General features: G+C 40.3%; 1 protein-coding gene across 1 annotated transcript in view; it reads left to right on the forward strand.

Annotated features, from left to right (window-relative positions):
- The first annotated feature begins 4,392 nt into the window (after positions 1-4,392).
- The window catches only part of ANXA10 (annexin A10), a 33,162-nt gene continuing 16,696 nt past the window's right edge, over positions 4,393-20,858 (forward strand). Inside the window, exons 1-4 of the mRNA XM_079991440.1 lie at positions 4,393-4,550; positions 13,305-13,386; positions 15,212-15,306; positions 19,396-19,509. Coding sequence (XP_079847566.1) covers positions 4,533-4,550; positions 13,305-13,386; positions 15,212-15,306; positions 19,396-19,509 — 309 coding nt within the window. The 5' untranslated portion in view covers positions 4,393-4,532. The remainder of the gene's footprint in view (positions 4,551-13,304; positions 13,387-15,211; positions 15,307-19,395; positions 19,510-20,858) is intronic.

Genomic DNA, 20,858 nt, shown 5'->3' on the forward strand with positions numbered 1-20,858 from the left:
TGAGGGAAACGGGATCACAATGGCTGTCTCCATCCCAAATTTATTCGTGTTCATTTTGAATGTATGGCTGGAGTCCCATCCATACAACTCTATACATGCTCTCTACATGAAACCTGGAAAGCTGAAATGGCAGTTTCCAATCACACTGAACTCTCCATGTCTACAGTTGTACATACAGAGGTCCTCGTCACAGGGTGGAAATCTACTGGGTTTTACTCAGGACACACCCACTGAAATGAATGAACATGACTATGTTAGGTCCATTAATTTCCAATGGGCCTGCTTTGAGTGACCAGAGCCTCTACATGTATACCCGTATACATGTAGAGTTCAATGTGATTGGAAACTTTACATTTTTAGGCTGAATACCACCCCTACCTTCAAAATGAACATGCATAGGTTGGGACAGATACTGCTGCCATGTTCTCAGTCTTCACGATCATTATGTACTTTCATTAGATGTGTGGAGAGGGTTGTTCTCTGGCATTATCAAGAGAGAGGAAACAAAACTTCTCATTACTAAGAAGTGCCTTTGTTCATGTGCTACAGAAGCTTTTAACTAACTACACCACCAGCATTTCACATGAGAAGCATAATAATAATAATCATCATCATCATCATCATCATCATCTTTATGCCCTGCCAATCTGGTTCGGTTTCCCCAGCCACTCTGGGCAGCTTACAGCACATATAAAAACATAATAGTTGCTTCATACATGTTTTATATGTGCTGTAAGCTGCAGTCACAGAAAGGAGCTCCAAAGCAGGGATGAGGAAACTGTGGCTCTCCAGATGTGTCTGTTTACATAAAATATAAAATTTACATCAAACTTACTGATAAAATGCTGTTGAACTCTTGCTGCTATCAGCCCTGAACAACATGGCCAATATTCAAGGATGAGTTGTAGTCCAGCAATATCTAAAGCAGTGGTGGGGAACTGCAGTCCTATGGACCAAATGCAGCCTTCCAAGACCTCTGTCTCTCTATCATCAAGTAAAAATAAATATTTCACATATGTCAACTAATAACCTGTTACGGTGCTAATTTCATTTGTCTGTCTGAAGCCATGCTTTTAAGTGCATTAATGCTGCTGCTTTGTAGTATGTTTTTACCAAAAAATAAATTTAAAAAAATCATTAGCATTTCTAATAGTCCACTCCTAAGACTTCCTGTGCTGACAGAGACCCACAAAGTACATCATTCCACAAGAACTGTGTGAACAAAAAAACTGGGATTTAGATACAAGTCCTTAAGAGTGAAAACTTAAGCACATTTTAAGTGTGGTGGAACCAGTTTAACAAACATTCTCTGAGCTTGGAATGCAGCACTTACAACACACTTTAAATTTGTATCTTCACTCTCCACTTTCTCCAAAATTAGCAAGAAGATTTGACTGCAAGGTGGATTTTTATATTCAGTAAATTCATTACTCTATGTCCACAATAAAGATTTTGAGATAATGGAGTATAGGACAATAATTAAGACCACACACTACATATGTTATAATAAAGCTCAGCTATAGTTTTACATGTTTGTATACCAGTATATACATTTAGATGGGACGCGGGTGGCACTGTGGTCTAAACCACAGAGCCTAGGGCTTGCCGATCAGAAGGTCGGCAGTTCGAATCCCCGCAACGGGGTGAGCTCCCGTTGCTCGGCCCCTGCTCCTCCCAACCTAGCAATTCCAAAGCACGTCAAAGTGCAAGTAGGTAAATAGGTACCACTCCGGCGGGAAGGTAAACAGTGTTTCCGTGTGCTGTTCTGGTTCGCCAGAAGCAGCTTAGTCATGCTGGCCACATGATCTGGAAAAACTGTCTATGGACAAACGCTGGCTCCCTTGGCCAGTAAAGCAAGATGAGCGACGCAACCCCAGAGTCGTCCACGACTGTACCTAACGGTCAGGGGAACCTTTACTTTTATATACATTTAGACTGCAATTATGTGCCCACTTTTCCTGACAGTAAGCCCCATTATAATTCAGCAGGTTTACTTTTGAGTGGATATGTATAGCCTCATACTGTTACATTCCCAGTGGGAAACCCATTTTCAATAATTTTAATATTGTCTCATACTTACTGCCAGCAATTTAATCACAAAAATATTTGATACCAACTTGGGCAGGGGCGTGTTATCCTGGTTGTGGATACTGTTGTGTTATGCTATATTTTTCAGTTCCTGAATAAAGCACTCTGTTAAAGTTGTGTTCATTCACGATGGAGATTTTTAATTTAGTTTGATATCTTAATAGTATGCAAATCTGCAGATCTTAACTTTGCTAGAAATAGGAAATTTCCCTGGAATGCTGAAAGGTGCACATAAAATCCACTTTATTCCTCTTTATTTAAATGCTCTGTAGATGAAGTATCCTTAAGTATCTTAGATCTTCTCAGGTCAGACTCCTTCTTAGATGTTTCCGTGTCCTTGCTGATTAAAGTGTCCAATTTGGATTGCAGTGAGCCCAGCTTTCTACAGATAAAATCAATGGTTCTGGCTACCAGCAGTATCAAGTCAGCCAGACTTTTGTTTGCCGCTTCCCTGTTCTTCTTACACAAGTGAGGCTCTAAATTTACGATTTTTCTCTGCCGCCCCCAGCAGGGCACAGCTCCATGTGCTGCCAGGTGAGATGCTCTCAATCAGGCAGGCTAACCCCCCAAATTCTTGCCAACAAAGGGGTAAAACCAAGGTTGCGTCTTAACTCTGTATTTATTCAACCTTTTCTTAAACAACCTTGCACCCTGTTTACACAGGCTTTATGGCCATTGCCCAAAGCTTAGCTCCATCCACGTTCCCATCTTACTATATGCCAATGATGCAGTCATCTTGTCTCGCACAAGGGATGTCTTGAAGCAGACCCTGTGTCTCTGCCAGGAATATTGTATAGCCAACAGACTGGAACGGAACTTTGCAAATTCTAAAGTGCTTGTTTTCTCAAGCTCTTGGAAGCCTCATAGGTGGGAGATCAGTGGAAACCCGTTGGAACAGGTTAAAATCTTTAAATACCTAGGCATCCACTTCCAATATAACGCTTCCTGGAAATACCACTGTAAGCTTGCACTTAACAGAGTGGATACTCTAGCTCTGGCTATTACCCATTTCTTAACATAGGGAATCAGTTTGTCCCAGCTTCTCTAAAGGTCTTTAACACCAAAGTAGCCCTAAAACTCCTGTATGGCATTCTATTATGGATTGGTGCAGTTTACCAATCATTGGAACGCATCCAATCCAAATTTCTGCGCAAAATCCTGGAGCTGCCAAATTGTGTGCCATATGCAGCCATGTGTCTGGAAACTGGACAAAGGCTACTGGAAACCAAAGCATGGCTCACCGCTATAAAATTCTGCCTCCGCTTTCATTTCATGTTCGATCCGTCTTCTTTAACTTTCCATGTGCTGGCAGAATTCCACCACTCCAAATGGCTAGCTTGCATTGAGAGCAAAATCAGAACCTGTGGCCTATCACTTGAGTCACTGCTTATGCTCCCACAATTGAAAGCATTCCAGACAATCAAGTGCAGAATCCTAGAAAGTGAATTCCAAACTCTTTGCCAACAAAACCTTTTCCCAATTGGGGTTGGAAATTCCACCCTCGTTTGACCAGGACACTCCATATTTACACCAACTTTACGACCCCCACCTACCCCTCACAAGATTTAATGTCTCATCATCTGCAGTTTTGAAAGGCAGATTCTCAAAAATCCCATACTCTGAAATATATTGCCCTTTTGGCACAAAACAGGTCAAATCCATTACACATGTCTTATTTTATTGCCCATTTTATGCAAAAATATATAAGTATTTGGCCTTCTTACTGAAGGAGGGGATTTATCACACTGACTCTTCGAGGGCATCTTATCTGCTGAACAATTGTAGTAATGACGTTGTGGAGACTGTGACAAGATTTTTGAGTGACGCTATGAAATTACGTCACCATAGGTTCTAAGAGCCATCTTTGTACCTCGTGATGTCTCGACAGTTTTATCCTAAAGTATCTCCTACTATGTTTCATGAACTGTGTTGTGTTCTGACCCATGTATTTGATGCACCTTTAGGCTAATAAAGGAGACTGATTGATTGATTGAAATGTTCTGTATTTCATTCATAATCAGGTATTGAGTCAGAAACATGAAAGTATGAACAAGAGCCTGCTCAAGTAAATCATTAACACCAGTATTTCTGTAGGTTTAACGCTTAGTTCTGTGATTTGTTAAATTCTCTCTCTTGATTCAACACAGTAGGAGATAGGGTGTTATTTATTTTATGAAATAATGCTGTTTATTCATATCTGAGTAATGGCTAAGTACACTCAGTGACTCTGCAAAAGCAAGGTACATACATTATCAGGTTCTCCTCCCACCCGGTTACCTTGGAGCCTAAAGCGATTGGAGAAAATAATCAGCTTGATTGCCCTGGTCCTACCAGTTCATCAACTGAACAACTTTACAGCATTTGAGCTTCTTTTCTTCTCTTTTTTCAGTCTCTTTTCTGAACCCACCATCCAAGTAGTTTTTTACTTGGAGATTTGTGCCAAGATGTATAGCGGGAACTACGTGAGTACAATTATCCACAGTTTTCAAATTAACCTTTGCTTCTTTTTCCCCAAGAAGCATCAGAAGTGTAGTTTGCTGGTGGGAAACTGGTCAGACAGACTGAAGTCCATCTGCCATCTAGGAGCAGAATAATTTGGTGACTTATTAAAGCCTGCTTTGTTTAATGATGAATATTTATAGCACAATCCTATAAATGCCTACTCAAAAGTAAATCTCACTGAGTTGAACAGGGATTTTTCTAGGGGTGGCAAAGTAAAACACTGAAAGGGGGGAGCAGGTGAATTTCTAATAAAAATGAGAAGAATGGGGTTTATACATTTTCTCTCCTATCTCAAGTTCTATAACTCCTAGAAACTTGCTCTTTAAAAAATAAAAATAAAGCTGACAATCTGCATATTATGGTTCATGGGGGTCAGCAGGGATTATGCCTAGGTAAGTGAGTATAGGATTGTGGTCTTAATTACCTTTAATTATACTGAAAAGACATCTATAAATAACTGTACTATGCGGAATAACATTAATAGCGTTCGACAATATATTGCTTAATCCATGTATGAGGACAATGATGTCTCTTATAGAGTTCATTATTAATATGGCCAGTAATATTCTTATCCATTTAAAATGCTTTTAGTGTATGCCTTACAAATTGCTCTGAAAAATCAATAGAAGACTTTCATAGGCACAAATGATCTTTCTCTAGCTATACAACTGAAGGAAAATATTTGCAGTAATTTAACTGACAATCCATTTCCTCGAGGAAATGTACCCTGATCCCACTTATTTTTCTAGCACCGTATTAGTCATTTTCATTTCTAGTCCATTTCTTTCATATTTGATTACCCAAGTTCAATAATATTTGAATAATTCACATGTTTTGCTTATGGGTCTAGATTAACTAGATTTAGTGCTGCCTTTTAAACACAGCAAATGATTTCATAGTTATGTCCAGAAGGACAGCTAGGGGCTGACTCACTTGTTAAATTGGCTGTTTATTTCCTCTCAAGACTCCTTCTGCATATGATCTAATTATGTGAACTGTGTAACTTGTGAGCTGGGAAGTAAATAGAACAGAAGCAACTATGTAGAACTTCACGTGTGATATTGCTTATGTGTAAAGTTGTATCAGCCGAAACAAAGGTTCCATTATAACAAGTGAATCAGATTTCAACCTACTTCCATAAGTAATTCATCTCACACCACAGCATAATAACCATCGCTTGGTTAGTCTTTGGAATGGAGATGGGGTGGAGTCCAAGATCAAATGTACAAAATACTAGGAATGGGACTTCCGGGTTAGCGCCATCGGCAATGGCGGAATTCCTCTGATCCAGAGGAATCCGCTCCGCGAAAATTGGGTCTTGCCGCCGCGGCGAAGGCGGAGACCCTTTAAAAATCCCAGGCAGAGGAAGCCTGGGAACGTGGGATTCGGCTGACACCAGGAGCGCCCCCCCTACACGCAAGGAAACCCCTTTTTCGGGGATCTGAAGCGACGTGGGGTGAGCGGCATGGTGTTTTGAATTGACCGCTATTTTTACGGAGTGAAGCCGCACAGCCGTTGCCGGAGAGCGCTCACTTTTTCCTGGAGACAATTGGACTCTAAACAAGTAACCGTGAGTAGAACGGAAAATTGGGCTAAGAAACACTTTAATTTGGCACTCAGCGGGAAGGTTCTAAACAGGAAGTCCGCCTTCCGCTTTTGTAAATAGTCTGAAGCAAAAATCGTGCAAGCCAAAGTCTGGAAAGTTGCACATAAAGGTTTTAAATTCCTCCTGTTTTGATCATCTAAACCCCTCTTGGAAGCAGGAGTAAAGAGGGGAAATTTGATTGTTCAAGCCTGCAGGAGAGAGAGTAAAGAAAGATAAATTTCCACCGTCTCAAACCTGGGAACAGGGTGTCAGAGACGGAGATTTTTGGTGAAGTTCATTGACTGTGAATGGAACATCTTTTGACAGTTAGTTGAAGAAGAGAAACAAATTGATTCCAATGTTGCCTTTTGCATTTAAAAGAAACAAAAAATCCGAAAAATGAAAGTAATTTTTCTTTGTTGGATCTGCTTTTAAAAGATGGATACAAATAGAAATTGCCTCCTCTAGAGGGAGCTTGTTAAATTGTTGCTGGAGTCGTTCTGGGGATTTTACAGCTGTGGAGATTAGGATCGTGGGACCAGACTGTGACCTTGAACAAAAATGTGTTTGGAAGAAGTTTTGGTGCTTGCTTTTTGCAAGACAAGCGCTTTGTTGGAGCAGATGCATGAGAAGATGGATTTGATGACTGTTGCAGTCAGAAACTTTGGACAAACAGTGAATATGTATACAGAAACCATTCAGGAGCCAACTCAGGAATCTGTTTTGATAGAGCAAGTGCAAACGCAGTAGATAATGGAGGAGGCTGCTGTTGAACCTCAAGTAACACAAACGGAGAGGCCCGAGGCCCTACAGGAGCATAAGCTATTGTTTTTGAAGGCTGAATTTGAAGTGGGCCGGGGGGGGTCTGGAGTTGTGGGTCCCCTTAAGTTTGGAGGGACTTTGAAACATGCTTTTAAATATTTTCTGGACTACACTGTTGACTGTGGGGAATGGGCCGATCTGCTGAGGAGAGATGGAGATATATTTGAGTTGGAACATCCCCGAGACCTACTCCTCAATGAGAAAGGAAAGAAATTAAGAAAGAGATCTACAAAAGACAAGGTAAAGTGCAAGTACAAACAAGAAGAAGACCTGCAGAAGGGACATGGAAAAGACTTAAGAGCCTCGGATATAAGATTACCAGGTTGATGGACTAATGGAATGGACAGTAAGGACTGACATAACCCGAGACCAGGAAGAAGAGAAGCTGGAGGAAGATTGGAAGAAAACTTTTAAAAATTTATTTTGGGAATTAGTGTAAAATTTATGAGTATTAGGAAAAATGTTGGAATGAATTAGCAGAAATGTTATAAGGAATTATGTATAAATAAATATTAAGTTTTAAGTCTTAAGGTATTTTTGGGAAGATAAGGTTAAAATAAACTAAGGTAAACTGAATGACAGAATATAGTGAAAGATGGAAAGGATTTGTTGAGTTAATTAATAGGTTAGACTGTTAAGACAAACTATTTAAAAAAAATTGAGAAGGATGGAAAGAATTTGCTGAAATAAATAACTAAACTAGAATACAAAAAGGCAGGTGTGAGGAGGTCGATGAAACAAGTTAATGAAAGATAAAGATATGGAATATTGTGTTTTTATTGTTATTGTTGTATTGATTTTTATGTTTTTTTTTCTTTTTTCCCTCTTTTAAGTATTGTTACATATGCTTTGAAAATTTTCTTTTGTTGTTGTTGCTTTCTTCTTTTTTCTTTCTCTGTAATTTTTGAAACTTCTAATAAATATCATTTTAAAAAACAAAAAAACCCAAAATACTAGGAATGGAAGGTCAAAAAAGACTATCAATTACTCTCACATTGCTGCTGGGCATAACCATCCATGTACTAGCCTTCTCCACAATGCAGACACTGATACTTCACAAACAGGGCACTGGCATTAATAAGTATATCACACCCAATTTCCTGCAGAATAAAAGAAAACAAATGAGAACTGTAGCAAATCATTGCAGTGTGGAATGCTCCTGTTCAGGGTTCCAGGCAATCAGTTACGGAATGTTCCAGAATATTCCATTCCACCCTCTCTTCCGTTTCTCCACATGTTTGGTCCCCAATCAACCTGTTCAAAAAGGAACTAATTCCAGTTCAAGTTCGTCTTTTTACAAAACAAATTATTCCTTTCAGGTTCATCCTCAGCAAAAAAAAAAAAAAAAAAAAAAAAATCAGTGCTCAGAATGTTACAAACTGCTGTATAGGGTCTAAAGGTAAATCAGGTAACTCAATAATAAGACAGGCAGAATGTCAACAGGTGAAGCTTTTGTCATAATCGTGACCCTTCCCCTCTGCAGGGAGGTGGGACCGATTCAGATGGTCCACCCCCGCCACTTAATGGATCAAAATGGTTTCCAGAGAGTGGAAGGGGATGTTTTATCCCACATTGATGGTCTTTCATTGGATGCAACCATATATAATTTAAGAAGCAGGAACTATTTATTGTCTTCCGTATGTATTGCACAGAGGGTGGAAATTTCCCTTGGCTCGTTGTTGTTGGTAATTTGCAATAAAGGTGGATCAGAAAGGACCTGTTTGCAAAAGTAGATCTAAATTATAAGTATGAAACAGAGTTTGTTTTAAAATGAATTCCCAGCCGTAAAACATTCCTTCTATGAAAGCGTAACTTCCATTGTTCTTTATCAGAACAGTGACTTACTAAACAAATATTATCAGAAGGCTGTTCATGCTTCAGATTGCAGTTTTTAATCATCAGAATATTATGTACCGTAGAATCATCAGAAGGAAAAAGAACCCACCAGCACAGGTTGGCTGGTTCAACTTCAGAGTCCAGCAGTGCATATGGGAAGTAACCAGATAATCTAATATGTGCATAGGATGTTTCTTTACCAACATCATGTTTGTGACTGAACTAGACCAGAATGAAAATCTGATTGATTTTTTGCTTTCTGCTAGTATTACATGCATTCAATTTTTTATCCATGGTTAGGAGATTGGTACCAGTTCTTACCTCCCACCCTTTCTCTGGTTAGTAGTAGCTAAGACGTGGCATTTCATCTGCACTGGTGCTTACCAAGGTTAATTCTAGTACCGTTCAGCTTTAATTCGGTTTAACTAGTTTTGCAAACCAACTTTCTAACCCTTGGTGCCAGTGCAGACACAGTTCTCGACCATAGTTCAAAGTAGCCAGGGAAGTGAGGAGGGATATTGCAGGGCCAAGAAGTGGAGGGATTGTGCAAGCCCACACCTGACTTGGGTAAGAGATGGGTAAGATACTGTTAGTGTTTTATTTAAGGTGGAAAGGTTGCCTACTTTACGTAAAAGAAGCTTCTACAGTGGTACCTCGGGTTAAGTACTTAATTTGTTCCGGAGGTCCATTTTTAACCTGAAACTGTTCTTAACCTGAAGCACCACTTTAGCTAATGGGGCCTCCTGCTGCCGCCGCGCCGCCAGAGCACAATTTCTGTTCTCATCCTGAAGCAAAGTTCTTAACCTGAAGCACTATTTCTGGGTTAGCGGAGTCTGTAACCTGAAGTGTATGTAACCTGAGGTACCACTGTATTGCCCATCAACTACATCTGTACAACAGACTGAGTGATCACAGTCTTTCCCACTATGGTGAAATATATTGCATTTCTATTTAAATTTTACTAAGTCTACAGCTATACATATTTTAAAAATGGCACACACAACTTTTATACAAATCTGTCTTCATTTGTCTAAAGTTTTGGTAATGCATTTCCTTGGTTTTGGTGGTGCATAGGTGGCGACCCATGTTTTATCTGCATCAGGACATTGTGGGACAGCCTTCATTTCTATCCCCAAAATAAGTGGAAATATAGAACTGGCCCTTTTCTGTTCTATCTGAAATCAACAGCTCACTGGCAACCTTTTTGTTCCCCCAATCCTTTTTTATTCCTGTTTTGCAGAAGCTGGTGGCAACAGTGGAGGGAAAAAGCTCAATTGTACAGTATTGATTTAAGCACAGGCTCTTGCAGTAACTATTTTAGAGTTCAGCATGTATGTGTGAAGGAGGGTGATTATTGGTAATTTTTCTATTTCTTCTTCTTTTGTAGACCGCATTTAGGGTAGCTCGGTAGTCGATTATCCACAGTATTTTGTGATCTGTCTCACAGCAGTTGCAAACACATGTTTTCTATTTTGGGGGAGGAGGAACCTTAGCGACTCTGCAGGTTCTTCCTCACTTTGATTTATGATGTGCTCTCCCATCCTGAAAAATATTTTAGACTAATCTGCAGAAGGAGTTATTGTGATGAGATTGCTGTGTCAAAGCTGCTGGAATCCAGCGATGGCACAAGTATAATGCCCTTTCTAATAATTCACTCTGATCTATGGGGAGGTGTTAGCTGAATACATCGGAGTCTGGTGAGGTATCTTATTCACCAGAGGGTATTTAAGGTCTTATTTCTCTCAAACTTTTACACATTTTTTCTTCTTGCCAAGGATTCTTTATTTCTGCTATCAATATTTTCAAAGCGGTGCTTTGGAAGAATAATTTCAATTCTAAGTTGATAATGAATTAGGAAAGTGCCAAAGAGGAAAGAATGCGCATTCTTTTCTAAATCTGATGCTGAAATGCAAGTGGGCCAAGTGGTTTTGTTTCTTTCTTTCAAATGGCTGCACAGGCAACTTATGTACAGAGAAAAACTAAATTATCTTAAATTCAAAGCTTTAAAGCCAGCTGAACTCCAAGGTTTACACATTATTATTAGTTTTTATTATTATTTATTATATTTCTACATCACCCTTCATCTGAATATCACAGGTTGGTTTACAAGATAAATACAGCCGTACCTTGGTTCTCAAACGCATTGTGGCTCAAATGTTTTGGCTCCCAAACGCTGCAAACCCGGAATTGAGTGTTCCAGTTTGCGAATGTTTTTTGGAAGCCAAATGTCTGATGTGGCTTCCGCAGCTTCCAACTGAGTGCAGGAAGCTCCTACTGTCAATCGGAAGCCACGCCTTGGCTTTTGAACATTTTCGGAAGTCAAACAGAGTTCTGGAATGGATTACGTTTGAGAACCAAGGTACGACTATACATAAAAACACATAGCGCAACAGCAAACAGAAACATTAACCCCCACACACAATTTAAAAAGTAATAGATTGTTAATTAGTCAAAGGCCTGGGAGGAAAGGATTTTTTTTTTAATTGGCCTGGTGCCTAGAGATATATAACAAAGGCACCAATTGAGCCTCAATGGGGGGGGGGGGAATTGTTTACCCAGTGGTTATCTCAAAGACAATCTAGGTGTGACAAAGCAGCTCTCCACTTCCGCTCTGTCCCAATAAGAAAAAGTGGTGGTGCCTATTTCAAAAGGAAAATCTATGCTAAAAATGTATGCTTATACAAGAAGGCTTGGGACATTCCTTCTCTCCCAGCAGCATCCTGAATCCCATCTCATGCTGTTCAGGAGGTTTGCTAGATCCTCCTGAGAGCTTTCTGGAGGAGGCAGGAGATTGGAGAGCAGGGAGAAGGGAGAAGGGCATTGGCAACCCTTGTATCAACTTCCTTCCACTTGTATTGCAGAGGATCTAAGCCATCAGACTCTACAACTGTCCCTATTTACCAGGGACGTCCCTGATTTAAAGAAGCCATTCCAATTTCTGATTTGATCCCAGAATGTCCCGCTTTTCCTTAGGCCGTCCCTATTTTCATCAGAAAAATGTTAGAGGGTGTGGTAGGATGTCTCTAGTTTCATTGGAGAAATGTTGGGGGTTTTATGCAATTATTTCACTCCCAAGCTGTCTGAAGGCAATCCTGTATAGGGAAGGGGTTTTTTTTTTTTTTAAAGTTTAATGTATTATTGTGTTTTTATATATGTTGGAAGCTGCACAGAGTGGCTGGGGCAACCCAGTGTGTGGGGTATAAATAGTAAAATTATTATGATGGAATGGGACATCCCTATTTTCACAGGAGAAATGTTGGAGGGCATGAGCCATTATTATTAGCATTGGAGTTTTTATTCCATTCTTCAGTCTAAAAAGGCTCCTAGAGCAGCTTACAATGACTGCTCCCCACATTAAATGTGGGGCACCCTTTGCGTGGTCACATGCAGCCCCCTGGACTCTATGTGGCACCATTAGCACAGGCTTGGCTTCGACTTCTCCAGGTGGGATACTTGGAGATCTCCGCCTACCTCAGTCAGTTGCCCAACCCCACCTGGGGTGGTGTTGCCAAGGTGATCAGGCCAGGTAGGGGGAGGGACTACCTGTCCACACAATAGGGAGAGGATCTTACTGGGAATCCTCAGTTGGCTCCAGACCCTGATATATAGTGGGAGGGTGGAGTGGGGTTTTTCTCAGAAGGGTAGTAGGAGATGGGAGAGTAGGAGAGTAGCCATCTCCTACTACCCTGCTGAGAAAAAACCCACTCCACCCTCCCACTATATATGACTTCTGTTTCAGTGTATCTGAAGAAGTGTGCATGCACACGAAAGCTTATACTCAGAACAAACTTAGTTGGTCTCTAAGGTGCTTCTAAAAATATTCATGTGATCAAAGTAGTAACTTTTTTCCTTTTCAAACTGCAGGTTCAAGAGGCCTGATCTGGACCCTTCCATACATTTAAAATGCAAAGATATGTAGTTCTAGTTTAGGCCTATGTGATGGTTCTAGGGGTTGCTCGTGCGTAAACCGGCACCACACCTGGCTGGGTTGCCTGAGTGAACCTTTTCTGTCTGGACAGCCACTCGCCCGTGGCTGTCTCAATCGCTGGCAGAATCCGTCAATGGGTGTTTCTTGAACTTCTTCCAGCAAAGAAGCTCTTTGACGCCTAGTCTCCACCTACTCTCCCTGCGTGGATGCCTTCTGCGCAAGGAGGGTGTGGGCAGCGGAGGACCCGTGCTCTCCCCGCTGGTCCCCGGCAAGGAGTCATGGGACCGCCTCGCCGATTCCCCCATCTGCCCCCCTTCTCCACTGGTGCTACTCTGATTTCCTTCCCCAGAAGATGGACTGCTTCTCTCCATCCCGGGACGCTCTCCGGAATCCCTTTGGAGCCCTCTCTCTCCCTCTGGCTCCGATGGCAGTTCCCTGACAGCCTACATTGACCACCAGGGCATTGCTTTTTAAAAAAATAGGTCAATTTAAATAAATAAATAAAATAAAATAAAAAGGCTCACATTTCTTTTCTCTCAACAGATTCAAGGGACAATCTTCCCAGCTCCTACTTTTGACCCTGTTATGGATGCCCAGGTTCTCGGGGGAGCTCTCCAAGGAATGGGTATGCAAATATGTTAACTAACATTCAGAAGCAATCCTTTATTCTGAAATTTCTTTAGATTTAATAGATGCACAGATACTAGCACCAAAAGCCAGTGGGAGGGGAGGGCAGAGAACAAATGTTATATATCCGATTATCTAGATCCATTTGAGTCTGGTTTCAGGCCCAGGTCTGGCACCAAAACAGCCTTGGCTGCCCTGATTGATATCTCTGCTAGGAGAGAGAGATGGAGAGTATGACCCTACTGGTTCTCTTTGACCTCTCAGTAGCTTTTGACACCATTGGCCATGGTGTTCTTCTGGAGTTTTGCAGGGAGGTGGGATTTGGAGACACTGTGGGTCACTACCAGAAAGTACTAGGATATTGTCACTCAACTCAATGACTTTTGAGTTGTAGGGTTCCACAAGGGTTCATTCTGTCTCCTGTGCTATCTAATATCTATATGAAAACATTAGGAGCTGCCATCTAGATAGCTGGAGCATGGCGTCCTCAGTCTGCTGATAACATGCAGCTCTATCTTTCCATTCCATCGGAATCAGGAGATGATGTGACAATGTTGGACAGGTGACTGGAAGCAGTGATGGACTAGATAAGGGCCAATCGACTAAAACCAAATCCTGATAAGATGGGGGTCCTGGTGTGTGTGTGTGTGTGTGAAGGGTTTCCTGATCTGGAAATATTATTTTTAAATATTTGGGGATGTTATAACTCTGGTTTTTAGATGTTTAGGTTTTAGGTTTTAGCTATTTTGTTGTTGATGTGGTTGTAGCCCTGGGCTCCTTTGGGAAGAAAGGTGGAAGATGACACAGATACAGATACAGTCCAGCATTATCACTGGGGAGAATTAAGAGTGTATTTAGCAGACAAAAAATACTGTGAAAACTTTTCAAGAAAATAAAGGAGAATCCTTTGTTTCCCTCACTGCTTTATTTAAAAAAAACCCCAAAAGAGTCTTAATTATATTCAGAAGTATTTTTTAAAAAAGAAAAAACACCAGCTTTAACAAGGAGAAAACAAAGGCTTTCCAAGCTCCTGTCTCGCTATACTCAACACTCCAGATCATTAGTGGTAGGCAAGCTGTCTTCTAGGAAAATGTGCCTGTCCATAATGATCTTGTCTTATTGATAAGCTACTGAAACTCCTGAAAAAGTTCTGACATCTTCCAGGATTGCCCAGAACAGTTTTTAAATCACTGCTTTTAAGTTATCATTTTAGTACTAAACCCCAATCATAAGCCAGAAAGCATACACATTCTTCTTCTCTTTTTAGAATTGGGTTCCCAAAGCACAGAGCATTACTCAGAGGCTACTGTGAAGGAAACAGAAAATAAAAGAGCTCCTGTATTTATTATACAATCCCTTTGCACACATATATATGTAGTTTCAATCAGTAATCCAATTGTAAGTAGCCATAAAAACTGGAGCTCAGTAACATTAAAATAAAGATTTAAACAGTATCTGAAGGATGTAAACACAAGGGTCAGATATAAATCTTTACGCAATGACGAGCTCTTGTTCCATGAAAGCCATTATCCATTCTCTTGATGTGCTCATGTCCATTGCCCTTGAGAGATATGCCAATGCATCTGATAATGCTAACTATTTGTCAGTGGCACACCAGCAAGTCACAGGCACATAAGTACTTTAAATACCACTGGGGATTGTAAATGCCAATGAGATATTCATTTGTTGATATTTTTTCTGCAGGAAATGCAATTAACACAGTGGAATAAAGCACAGCAACCACTGCCCAGTGCCAATAACACTGGCATGATAAACAAGTAACTGCTCCCTAATCTAATAATTATATTTTCTTTCTCTTAAAGATTGTGATAAAGACGTTCTAATTAATATTCTAACGCAGCGCTGCAATGCTCAGAGACTCATGATTGCCGAGGCTTACAGGAACATGTATGGCAGGGTAGGTTTTGATCATTTTGTTCACAACTATAGTTTTCAGTCTCCTGTTCCTATCACTGTTACTGGTTTTATATATATTTTTCTGGTGTATCCAGAAGTACTGCCATCTCATTTGTTGGCTACATGTGAATGAAGAACTATTTGCTTCACGGTGATCACAGGAACTTCAGGTCTGTGGGCTAATAAAGTTCTTATTCCATTTCTCCATCACTTTGACCGTGTCCTGTTTTTGATCCAGCAGAAGACTTACCTTCATGGGTCATGTCTACTGGGATGAAGTCTATATGCCAGAATATAAAAAGCACCAGTTTAGGTGAACCAGAGTTCTTGTAGTGGTTAGATTGTCAGACTAAGACCTGGGAGAGACAAGTGTTCAAGTTCCCTTTCAGCAATGAAGCTCAGTGGATGACTTTCGGCCAGTCACTGCCTCTCAGCCTAACCTGCCTCACAGGGTTATTATGGGTATTAAATGAGGAGGGGAACCATGCATTTCACCTTGAACTTTTTGAGCATCTTGGATTTTTAAAAATGGAGATATAAATGCAATAATAAGAATAAGAATAATGGAATCTCTTCTCTCTCTCCTCTTTGAACAAAATGCACATACAAACATACACCTGATGCTGTTTCAACTTTTTTTTTTACAACTTTCCAAAAATCTTCTCATGCAATATAGGATGCTACTGCTCAAGAAACACTACTGCAAAGCACCTTTGAGTTACAGATCTCCTTGGCCCCAAGAATGAGCATGTGGAGGTCATTAGGACATGTGAAGAGCTCTGCTGGATCAGGCCAGTGGACCATCTAGTCCAGATCCTGTTTTCACAATGGCCAACCAGATACTGATGGGAAGCACACAAGCAGAACCTGAGCATAACAATACCCTCCCCAGCTACAATTCTCAGCAACTGGTATTCAGAATCTTACTGCCTCCAACAGTAGAGGCAGAGTACAGCAGTCCTGGATAGTAGCTATTCATAGCCTTAGCCTCCATAAATGTGTCCAATTCGCTTAAAAAACCATCCAAGTTTGTGGCCACCAGTATCTGTTGCTGATGTGACTTCCATAGTTCAACTACATGCTGTGTGAAGAAGTACTTGTTTTTGTCTGTCCTGAAATCCAACATCCAAGACTTAGTGGATGGCAGCATGGTGGGAGGCCCTTGCAAACTTTCTGAAGGAGCTAATTGGGTGTGTTGAGACATGATGCTAAACTATGGCTTGGCATTATGTGAATGAGTTTTGGATATGTCCAAACCCTTCTGGTTAGCATTAACCTTGGTTTAAGGAAACATGTCATAAAACCCTGGTTTTTTCCCTAAACCAGTAAGAACAGTTCCATGTCTGAATTAGATCATGTGATTTATCTAGGGCTGGGTTGGACAGTGGGCAGCCATGGTGTTTTAGCACGGGAAATGTTCTTTTTAAATGAAATCCTCCAAAAAAGGGTTTGCTCTCACCTAAAACAGATTGTCTGGGCCTCTTTATCCTTAATGTAACAATCACATTTGCTGGTAAATATCCTTAAATGGGAGGTGTGGAAACTTGAAGGAAAAGCCTTTCCTCCATAATGCTTCTGATGGTTCTATAGTACCTAATATTCTGTTCAGATATTACCTCAGAGGACAGCCAAAGATCACCAAAGTGGAGAACAGGAAATGCCACATGAATTAGCCTGCCATCATAGGGCCATTTCTGTGGCTGATATGATTAGCATGATAATTTTTGTGAGCCATTTCCAGCAGTGCTATAAAGCAGGTTATAAGTATCCTAAATAAATGTGTGTGTGCATGGCAAATGTGATTGTTGGATAAAATTTGGTGCAACCCAGAACCTTTATCCAAGTATCAGCTGTTGTATCAGGTATCAGGACTGGGAAAATCCTGATGCCACACTACACCCACCTATGAGATGATCTCATAGTCTTTATGTGCAGGGAAAAAGGAGTGCACTGTATGACTGCATCAAGGAACCAGGATCACTGTCCTGTCTGCTGACTGATATCCACTGTTCATGTAAGACACCCTTGAGCCAACAAAGGCTGACACAGCTCAGAACAGTTGCAGAGAAGCTAAAAGAACTATAAGGCTGTTGCTTTCAGTTCTAAGATCATTAATGAGGAAGTTGAAAACGCTGGCATTAAAATGAATTGCAAATTGCAAAATGAATTTTAAAAAAGCAAAAACAGATGCAAGTTGAAGCACATAGTTCCACTGAGACACATATTTCCATTAAAACATCCAAACTGGTTCTCTCATTTAGACCTAAGCACAAACTTCTCTGAGATGCCTTCTTACAATTACCCTATGCTTATTTCTCATAACTGAGATAATTAGAAAATGTTAATAATGACAATTCAGAGTTAGTTGTCTTGTCTTATTTTTCACTACTCTTCTCCATTTACCCTAGTTCCAATTGCAGGGGGTAATTTTTAATTAGTCTCCATTTGTATTATTAATCAATTCCTACAGGCATGCTGTCAGCAGCAAATGTCTTAATGAATTAATTTCTATTCCACATGTGATTTAGTGGCTGTCAAATGTATCTAATGTGCATTCAGCAAAGATTACATATTGTTTCTTCATCATAAATTCATTTTTAATTTGTATGTCTCTTTCCTCATTGCTGCTCTGCCTGCTATGTTAATTATATTCACTGGGCCTGTGGTTACCTTTAATTATTCGCCTTCTGAGAGCAGCTTTTGCATTAGCTGTGCTATATTTCATTTATAGTTTATATTACCCCTTTATTTCTAAATCCCTTGGTAATGAAAGTAATCATACACAATTCACAAAGAAACACTTAAAGCCAAGTTGCACTGGAGGACACATCCCCTTGTGTTTTGATTCAGTCAATCAAAATCTAGACCTTGAATTGGTGATCAAAGCAAAATAAAGGCTGGTAAAATGGAGAAAAGACAATATGCTCCTACCGAGTAAATATGATTCATCTATGGATAGAGGCTGAGTGAGGATTCAGCTGCTGAAAGAAGTAGTATACATGCAAAGAATGGTAAACAGGGTGAAGTTTTGTTGTTGTTTAATCGTTTAGTCGTGTCCGACTCCTCGTGACCCCATGGACCAAATTACAAAATTAGAAATCCCATATCTGGTATCAGAGGATTGTGTACATAGTTAGCCCTTCTAGAGTTGTACTACACCAGGGGTGTGGGTGTCTGCCTCCTTTAACAGATGGTCATCGCGCCAGCTAAGGTAGCTCCAAGCAGGGTGTGAGGAACAAACCTTCCAATAGGTGATAGCCACTGATATAGTTGATCATGCCATTTTTTTGTACAATATCCACAGCTACACATGAAGTAATTTTAATGGTGGCTTGGGCATTCTGGGAATAGTGCTAACACACACACACACACACACACACACAAATTCCATACCCTCCAAGCATCCTGATTTTCCAAAGCCAGCCCTGTAATTACAGAAGCCATCCAGGTTTCTGATTTGATCCTGAAATATTCCATTTTTCATTTTTCCTCCACATCTCAGAGAACAATTAAAAGTGGTGCATGTAGGTACAAAAATGGAGTCCTGTTTACACTGAAAAGAAAAACCTTGCACTAGATGAAGGAAACGGTGAAGGCCTTCCTATAATTTTGAAGGAAAAGGTCACCAATCCACTTTAAATTCTGTAATTGCAATGCTTCAGCAGACAACCATTTCTTAAGAAACATAGGGAGTGTTGAATCCTTTATTTACAAGTGGAGTTGATTTGCAAATGGAGCCTGACACTGTCGACTCAGAAGGAAGCCTTACTGTATTCAGTGGAGCTTACCCCCAGGTAACTGGGTCAAGACTGGGCAGCTTTCACTGCAATCCAAAGCATTTTTACTCGGAACTAAGTTCAAAAGGATTTACTCTCTGGTATGTTCCTGATCATTCTCACAGTTTGCGTTGTTGTTGAGGGTAAGTGGTTTTCTACTTGGTATTTTCAGTGTGACAAAGCTGCAGAACGCCTCCTCACTATTACTAAGATTGTACATGGTTATTCCATCATTCGTATACAGTAAAGCAATGAATTTGCACTGAGAAATGCAGGATGTGCAGGATAACTAAAGACCGCTTTCTTTTCCCAAGGATTTACTACTGGACCTGAAAGAAACTCTCTCGGGTCATTTCAAGGAAGTTATGGTTGGCCTGATGTATCCACCTGCGTCATATGATGCCCATGAACTCTGGCATGCTATGAAGGTACTTGTTGAACCCTTGTAGACATTTATATATAGTTTATTTATTGAGATTTGGCTACAGACCATAAGGTTAGGATTTCATTATTGAATCTGGAGTGAATATATCAATATTAAGTCCAGGTTACCTAGCAGCAGGGGTGGACTTTGGTCTTTCAGATTTTAGCAGTGCCCTATGTGAGGTTGAAATTCAAGGGCCTCTATCTCTTGCCTTCTCTTCTGCTCCATTCACTATGTCACAGTTGTTACACCCTAAGACGCCCTCTAGGCTTGGCACCTAGTGCAGCAGACCCAGCTGAGCTGCCTCTGATAGCAAACCACCTCTCCCTTGGACAGACCAAGCTGATCACTAAGATCTTCCAAGGAGACCCTGCTTGTCATTCCACAACCCGCAGATTGTCTCTTAATGGTAATGTGAAAGATCTTCTTGATGAAAACCCCCAATCTCTAGAATGCCCTCCCTAGCATAAGACAGAGATAGTAATTACTAGGGCTGGGCAATATATCGTTATATCACCCAAAACCACTTTGAAGTTCACATTGTGATAATTGTTTCATAATATTTGAACTGGCAACGTAGTGTGAATCACAATGTGTGTAAGGGCTAGGCAATATCTGGTTTTCAACATCACAATAACTCAACAGCTAAACATTGCAATGTTATCAGCAGCTAAACCTCACAATATCACCAGCTAAACATTGCAGTCTACCACAATGTCTGAAATAAAGATGGAACTATACAGAGGTGAACAGGACAATATCCTGGCAACTGCTACAACTTAGAGGTCTATCCTGGCAACTGATACTACTTAGGGGTCTTTTTACCTAGCTCTTATATACTTTTATTGAATAGTATTGTTTGTACTTTTTATGTAAACTGCTTAGAGATTATTAATATATCAAGTAGTATAAGCATTTTATAAATAAATAAAATGGGAGAAAATATGTACATGATAACTGGGAATTCCGCAGATTTTAGGTATATATTTAATCATTTAATTTGACTAAAAAGCATGGAACAAACTTGTGTATCACTATAAACAAGGACCATGAACCAGAACAAAAGCAGCTGATTGTTCATCACAAATTAATTTTTATGGCCAACATGTGGAACTAATAGCTACTATTGTCCTGCTATTATCTCCAATTCTGCACACAAACATACCCATTGCAACTGTCAATGGTGAAGCTATTTCTACATGGACTCAAACCTTGTTCCCATAATGGTTTGCCTAAGCATGAAATAGCCACATTGCCTGGTCCCCTGCATATTTATTCAGAATTTCAGTGAGATGACTCATTCTCAGATAAGTGCACCTGGGGTTCCAGTCTTAGCATAGCAGCATGCTACCA

This window comes from Podarcis cretensis, assembly GCF_951804945.1.
Source record: "Podarcis cretensis genome assembly, chromosome: 9".
In the NCBI taxonomy this organism is placed as follows: domain Eukaryota; kingdom Metazoa; phylum Chordata; class Lepidosauria; order Squamata; family Lacertidae; genus Podarcis; species Podarcis cretensis.